Source organism: Miscanthus floridulus, chromosome 8, assembly GCF_019320115.1.
Source record: "Miscanthus floridulus cultivar M001 chromosome 8, ASM1932011v1, whole genome shotgun sequence".
NCBI lineage: Eukaryota > Viridiplantae > Streptophyta > Magnoliopsida > Poales > Poaceae > Miscanthus > Miscanthus floridulus.
Genome location: NC_089587.1, coordinates 135,052,044 through 135,058,511, shown reverse-complemented (window position 1 = coordinate 135,058,511; position 6,468 = coordinate 135,052,044). Strand labels below are relative to the sequence as shown.

The 6,468-nt window shown below is 43.6% G+C and overlaps 1 protein-coding gene across 7 annotated transcripts; it reads left to right on the top strand.

Annotated features, from left to right (window-relative positions):
- Positions 1–1,835: 1,835 nt before the first annotated feature.
- LOC136473552 (protein disulfide isomerase-like 5-4) lies at positions 1,836–5,879 on the top strand. 7 transcript variants are annotated; one of them, XR_010762673.1, is made up of 5 exons: positions 1,836–2,697; positions 2,992–3,299; positions 3,677–3,767; positions 4,508–4,602; positions 5,727–5,879. XR_010762673.1 is itself a non-coding variant. In XM_066471197.1 (5 exons), exons 2-5 carry the CDS (start codon positions 3,104–3,106, stop codon positions 5,746–5,748), a joined length of 336 nt encoding a protein of 111 aa, XP_066327294.1. In that variant the 5' UTR covers positions 1,836–2,697; positions 2,992–3,103; the 3' UTR covers positions 5,749–5,879. The 7 variants fall into 7 exon arrangements, 5 of the variants coding, with proteins under 5 accessions (XP_066327294.1, XP_066327292.1, XP_066327290.1 ...); XM_066471197.1 differs by having other exon boundaries at positions 2,992–3,231; XM_066471195.1 differs by lacking the exon at positions 5,727–5,879 and adding an exon at positions 5,444–5,720 and having other exon boundaries at positions 3,111–3,194.
- The last annotated feature ends 589 nt before the right edge of the window (positions 5,880–6,468 follow it).

Sequence of the window (6,468 nt, the reverse complement as noted above, 5' to 3'; positions counted from 1 at the left end):
GGCCTGTCTGATTTGTTCAGGAACACCAGCGAGGAGATCTTCCTCAAGGCAGTGATGGAGAACTCAATGGGAGTGGCAGCAGCGCCAAGCATGGAGATGCTGGGGTTCAAGAACGTGTCGCAAGGTCTCAGAGAAGATAGCGAGGAGTTGTTCAACAGCTGGTTTATGAATGGAGAGGCAAGAATTCTGAAATTTTCCTGTCGTTTCTTCTCTCTCTGAGCATGAAGATGAAATAGTTCATGGTTCAGAAGATATGGTCCCTTTTGCTGGGGATCACTAACTTCTTCTATCATTTCAGCAAGTACATAGTGGATGTTCTGTAAGCTATATGAACATGAATACTAAAGTGCCACTTACTATGTTGGCTAATCTCTTACTCGGAATGATGCAGAATTAACTAAATTTGATAGATCTGTAAATATACACCAATGAAAGAAATTGTGTGCTTAGGTGGATCAAACACCTCAAACCAAAGATCAGTAATTTAATTGAAACTAATCTAAAAAAGGTTATCTGAACTCATATGCCTCAGATACTAAATAGATCGTATTACCCATTTTTTTTTTTTCTAAAGAGAAAACCTCTGACTTTAAGAAAGCATATAAAGGTATGCATATTACCCAATTAAAGGTTAGAAAAGCATGAGAGGTCTACTCCTATTATGATCAACTCCTATGATTTGGTTAACTGTTTCTTCTTAATACAATGATACGCAGTTCTCTTGAAAAAAAATGATTTGGTTAACTGCAACTCCTTAACTCATGAGGTGTTGTCCGAAACTATGCAGGTTGTCATCAGAAGCTGCAGGCCTTCTGAATCAACAGCATGACATTGCTCAACAAAATTTTCTCACTGACAACTTGGTTCCACAGAATTTAGCAATTCCTTCGGTCGAATATCCAAATAACCACAACCAGCAATCACTCGAGTACTGTAATTATACGCTAACATCACCTTCCACAGTTTCTGGCGCTCGCTGCCTTTGAGTCCTTGGCGCCGTGTTGAGGTGGAGACGAGGAGAGCAGCCGGATCCGCCGCTGCCTTGGGGCCGCCGTCGATTTTGGGTCGAGGGCACAGCGTCCGCCTCGATGAGCGAGGGCAAGAGTAGGACGGCCGCCGCAATGAGCGAGGGCAGCGGCGGATCCAGGAAAAATTTTAGGGGGGCTGAACAAAAGTGCGACAGCAACATACCTTCAACTGCTGCTCGATCTTAGGTCTCAGTCCCACCTACACAATAGAACTTTGCCTAAAAATTCATGGGGCTCCAGGCTCCGGTATCGGTAGGGGGGGCTCGAGCCCCCCCTCCCCACCGTTGAATCCGCCGTTGAGCAAGGGAGAGTGCAGGGCCGCCGGCAAGACACCGTGAAAGGGCAACGGTGGCAGCTAGAGCGAGGGAGAGAGCAGGGCGGCGTAGGGTGAGGGAGAGGAGTTTTTGCAACAGTCTCCGAAGCATAATTTTGATTTTTTCTTTTTATAAAAGTATTTATTGAAAAGTATTACATGTATATGTTTATGAAAGTATTTTTTAAGACAAATATATTCATGTGGTTTTTATATTTTCAAACTCAACAACTTAAAAGTTATTCATGATTTATATTCCTGACCCAAACCTTGTCCAAAACAACTTCTTTTACCAACCTGGAGGGAGTAACTGTTATGAAATGTACGAATCTAATCTCCAACTACTAAAAAGAAGAACAAAAGTAAAACTGTTTTTTCGTGCTCACTTTTTTTCTAGGTCACTCTTCTTGCCATCCGTGCGTGCCTCCCGTCCGCGCGCAAATAGCTAAAACGCCGCAATCACCGCCACACATCGACGCCAGCTCCCACCCGCCGCCACCGCTCCGCCTCCAGCTCCTCTTCCTCTCCCCTGGCCGCAGCGCGCACGGATGCCGCACCCGGACGCCTCGCCGTCGCCGCCTCCACACGTCCGATCCGCGCCTCCCGTAGCAACGCACGCCGACACTCCCTCTCTCTCCCTGCCCTCACGCTGCCGCTCCATCACCGCGCTCGCCCACGCCATCGCACTCCATGGCCGCCCCTACCCCGACGAGGCGGCGGTTTTCCGGCCCCCCACCCCTCGAGGCAGCGCTGCCGTCGCTGGTAGCCACGGCGCCGCTGACGCCGCGAAGCCGCCGCTCCGCCCTCGCCAGCTCTGATTCGCGACGCGCGCTCCACTCCTCCATCTACCCCGCTCCGGTGGCCCGACCCTGTGCTGCGCTACCACAGGGACACCGGCGAGGGCAAACCCTAGCAGCGCGGTTGAGGCCTCCGGCGTGACCAGGTCCTCCTCTACTCCTCTCTCCCCATACGTCGCGCGGAGGAGGTACACACGAGCCCCCGCATGTGGAGGCGCCGCGGAAGAGGCCAGACAGCCCGGCGTGCGACCCCGGTAGTGTGCAGCATCGGCGGCATAGGAGCACGCGAAGCCGGCGCGCAGCCCAGGCGGCACGGTAGCGCGCGGACCCGGCGGTGCGGAAGCCGCGGCCCTAGCACACGAGCTTCCCCAGGCGGCCACGGTACGCACGGACGTGGACCCCGCGGGCGGGAGATGGCGCGACCGGTCCATAGTGCTTCGGCGAGGCTCCCGGCGTGCTACCCCGGTTCGTTATCTTTCTCCCTGGCGGTAGCTACCGTCCGCTTCATCGATTGAACGCATCCGCTGCGCCGGCCTCTGTTTCCCTGCTGGAGGACGAGGTGATGGTTCTTCTCATTTACTGTTAATGTATTTTTACCTGTTTATAGATTCCTATAAAAATACTTTTGCACCTTCCTATAAAAATGCAATTCTAGATTGTATTGTTAAAGGCCTTGATCCTAGGTTTGATATTACAGAGATTGCTAAGCCGTGAGTACTTCCTGCATTACTAGCATCTCAATACTTTTTTTCAAAAACATGCAAAGCTTGCACATCTTCGCTTTATTTTGTACTCTATATTTTCAGCTTGACCTTTTTTGGTGCTGACTTGACATGTCTGTTAAATTTGCTAGATATACCATGGAATTGCTAAGATTTAATGAAGCTGGTGTTGAAGTAGTTGTGATGGCATATCTCCGAAGTATTTTCATACTGAGAGTTTAAAGTGCTCTTGATTGCAATATTATGTCAGGATGCAAAGAAGAGATGGGAAAGGTGCAGCGGATGCGTTCAATAAGAAGCACTCCATTTACCAAATGTCAGGATGGCTTTCATTGTTCTCCATTTACCCAACAAGTGCTTCTTATTCAGACGTAATACATCCATGCTATGATGAACTATTGTATATAAGGGTCTGAACCATTATCATCGCGATTTCAAAGTTGAGTAGCTCACACTGTTTAGTTCTTCAATGTATCAATCATGCTACTCATCAGAAACTTATAGTTATCCATGTCCATATTGTCTTTGGGATACCCATAATTGGAGGTAGCATGAGCCACTTCCCTCTTGGGCAGTCATAAAAGTTTGTTTGAGCTAGCTGTTCCTTGATTTGGGAGTCTGAGAAATAACACATTGGAGATTAATTAACTTGATTTAGAATGGCTGACTTTTACTGTTCTCTCCTGAGCTTCATTTATAAGTGGTGAGGATAGACTAATTTGATTCAGAATGACACTTTTTTATTGTCCTGTCCTGAGTTTCATTTATAAGTGATGGGTTTATATAGTTCCTATTCCTTATTTTTTCATCTTGCAGGAAAATCCCTCGGGATTTGACCGAGGCATCACTGTCTGGCGCTGGATTATCCATTGTAGCAGCACTAGCTATGGTGTTTTTATTTGGAATGGTCTGTTCTTTGTTTCCCCCCTCTGTTTCTTCTGTAATGAGTGGCAGTTGTTGCTGCCACTTTTTTTTTCTCTGTTAATGGTTTTTAGCACCAAAATAAGTAAAAGTCAGCATGATATGATTGTTTTCATGTTTCAAATGGTGGTTTTAAACAAGTGTATGGAAAGGATTTGGAAAAATGATTGAACTTCACTTCTTCTGTTTATGTAGAATTGTAGATACCAGTGCATTATCATTTGATTTTCTAAGCATAGCTGACTTCAGTAACCATTTTCCATTCCTCACATCTGTTCTTTTAATTGATTCAATTCAATCTTGTTATCTGTTTCAAGTTCAATTGACTATTGAGGTTAGAACATCAACAAGATGTTCTAGATTCTGAAGATAGTTATGACTGGGTGAGCTTCAAGCAAGTGTGGTCAAATTGTGGTTTAGTTTTGTCAGTGGTGTACAAAACATTGAAAGTGAAGGTTCAGTTACATTCTGTATCCAAATAAAATATTCCACTTACTGTGGCATACTAAACATTGAAAGTTGTAGTTCAGTTACATTGTGTATCCTAAATATTAGTTGTTCTGCGTCCAATACATTGCGGGCTGCCATTTTTAAATATTGCAATGCGCTTTACTTGCCAGCAGTTTGAAGTTGACCTGATTTCTCATTCAAGGTCTGTGAGCTTTTTATCCTTTCAAAGGTGAACTTCAAGTTTTGAACTAAGACAATGATGATTTGATATTGCAGGAGTTGAGCAGTTACTTGGCAGTCAATACTACCACATCTGTGATTGTTGATAGGAGTTCAGATGGGGAGTTTTTACGGATAGATTTCAATATAAGGTGAGCCCTATAGCATTCGTCAAGTGTTGTTCAGTTTGGCGTTAAATAGCAATATGATATGTGCCCATATGGTTGGATATATTACACTGCTACCTGTTAAACTTCCATCTGGGTTTACAATTTATGGAAATTGGTGGTTTCCTAACTTATGTCTGCTCTGCTGATACTAATCATTGGATGTCATGATTATAGTAAGCCAATGCAAATGCCTGCTTAAGACAAATAAGTTCATGATTTTGCGTAGCACACAACACTAAAGAAAATCATGTAACCTTACCGAATAACTTCTAGGTTTAAGTGACGAGTCTAATCTCTTGTCTTGGATACCGTACTGCCTGAGATAGCGTGATGTATTGGTCAATCTAACGCCGAGGGAAAACTGCGAATATTAGGGAGGACATTTCCTTTCTTCGTTTGTACTTTGTAGCATTGTGAGGAGTATGTCTTTTTTTATTCTATTGTTACCAGTTCTTTATTTGTTCCTTTCTCCTTGGTTCATGTGGCTCTTTGTTGGTTTCATCTCTAGCATACACCAATTACTTGGGATGAAAGGCTTTGGTATCGGGTAGGAATTCGGGATGATTTCAGCAACTCTGGACTGTGAAACTTAATTATTGTTCTCTCAAATTACCCAACAATATGTATTACGTCTGAATAAGAAGCACATTTGGTAATTCCTTATGCACTGTTTGTATTAGTTTTGATCGATTTTTACTGCAGAGAGCATATTGTTGGGTAATTTGTTACCTGCTTTGTCCAATGCTTGCTTAAATACTTGACTTCATTGGTACTTCTTGAATTCTGAGAACAAACATTCTTGGTGCTTATGCAATCACTGTAGCATTATTCAAGTTGTTGCAACTTATTTCCCCATGTCAAATTTCTGGGAATCCCGAATAAGCGACAAATGCAGTACCTGCCATGGTGAAATTTAGTGACTGTCCTGGTCATTTTGGCTACTTGAAGCTTGCACTTGTAGTTTTTAATGTAGGCTTCTTTAACTGTATTCTGGACATGTTCAAGTGCATATGCAAGGTACTGCCATGAAGAAGTTTACATCATGGGTGTGCTCAACACTTGAACTCTGTCTTGATAATTGTTCTTGTTCTCTCGTGCCTTTCCAGAGCTGTAACAGAGTTATTCTGATGGAGAAAGACCACAGGGAGTTTCTAAAGAAGATGAGAAATCCAAGGGCAGATGCATTACAAAAAAAGTGCTACAATGAAAAAAGTGAGGGACAAATGTAAACTATCCTGCTGCCCCGCTGTGATTACAAAAATGGTAAGCTATCCTACATTGTCCATAATAATTTTACCTTACGAATGTCATTACTGAAACCTGGCTATTGTTTGTAAGCTAATATTTGCAAAAAATCTCTCAACTCTTTCCTGTTTTTGTTGTAAATACAGGTGTGGTTAAAATGTCAGAGCAGGAATGATAGTGGTTCATGATTGCAGCAAGGTTTTTAATCTCTCAACTCCCTAATTCAGTTAGACAAGACACGGAGCACCTACAACTCATTGTTTTTCTTTTTGTTCTTTTGATGGGATTTCTTTTGTTGTTTGTGTTCAGGTTTGTGTATGGCACTGTTCCCTGTCATCAACAAAACCTGAATTGTAGGTGGTATTGTTTCTTGTCCAGCAAGAGCCCATAAACATCACGATAATTTCAATATAACAGGTAAAGAGGAGTGCTTGGTTCCATTAGCATGTCTTTTTGTTGAATCTGAACTGTGCTTATACAAACAACATGCTCTCATGGCGGTAGAGCTCTATACTTAATAAAGTTCTGAAAGTAATTCAGGGTTTCTTAGGAGCAAGACTAAGTGTTTTTCACTGCCTGAAGGGGACCGTAACGCCTAAGAGG

Coding starts and splice junctions, on each gene's coding strand:
- LOC136473552 (XM_066471193.1), top strand. CDS start 3,125: ATGGGAAAGGTGCAGCGGATGCGTTCAATAAGAAGCACTCCATTTACC. Junction 3,232..3,676: donor CAAGTGCTTCTTATTCAGAC/GTAATACATCCA, acceptor TTCATCTTGCAG/GAAAATCCCTCGGGATTTGA. Junction 3,768..4,507: donor TGGTGTTTTTATTTGGAATG/GTCTGTTCTTTG, acceptor TTGATATTGCAG/GAGTTGAGCAGTTACTTGGC.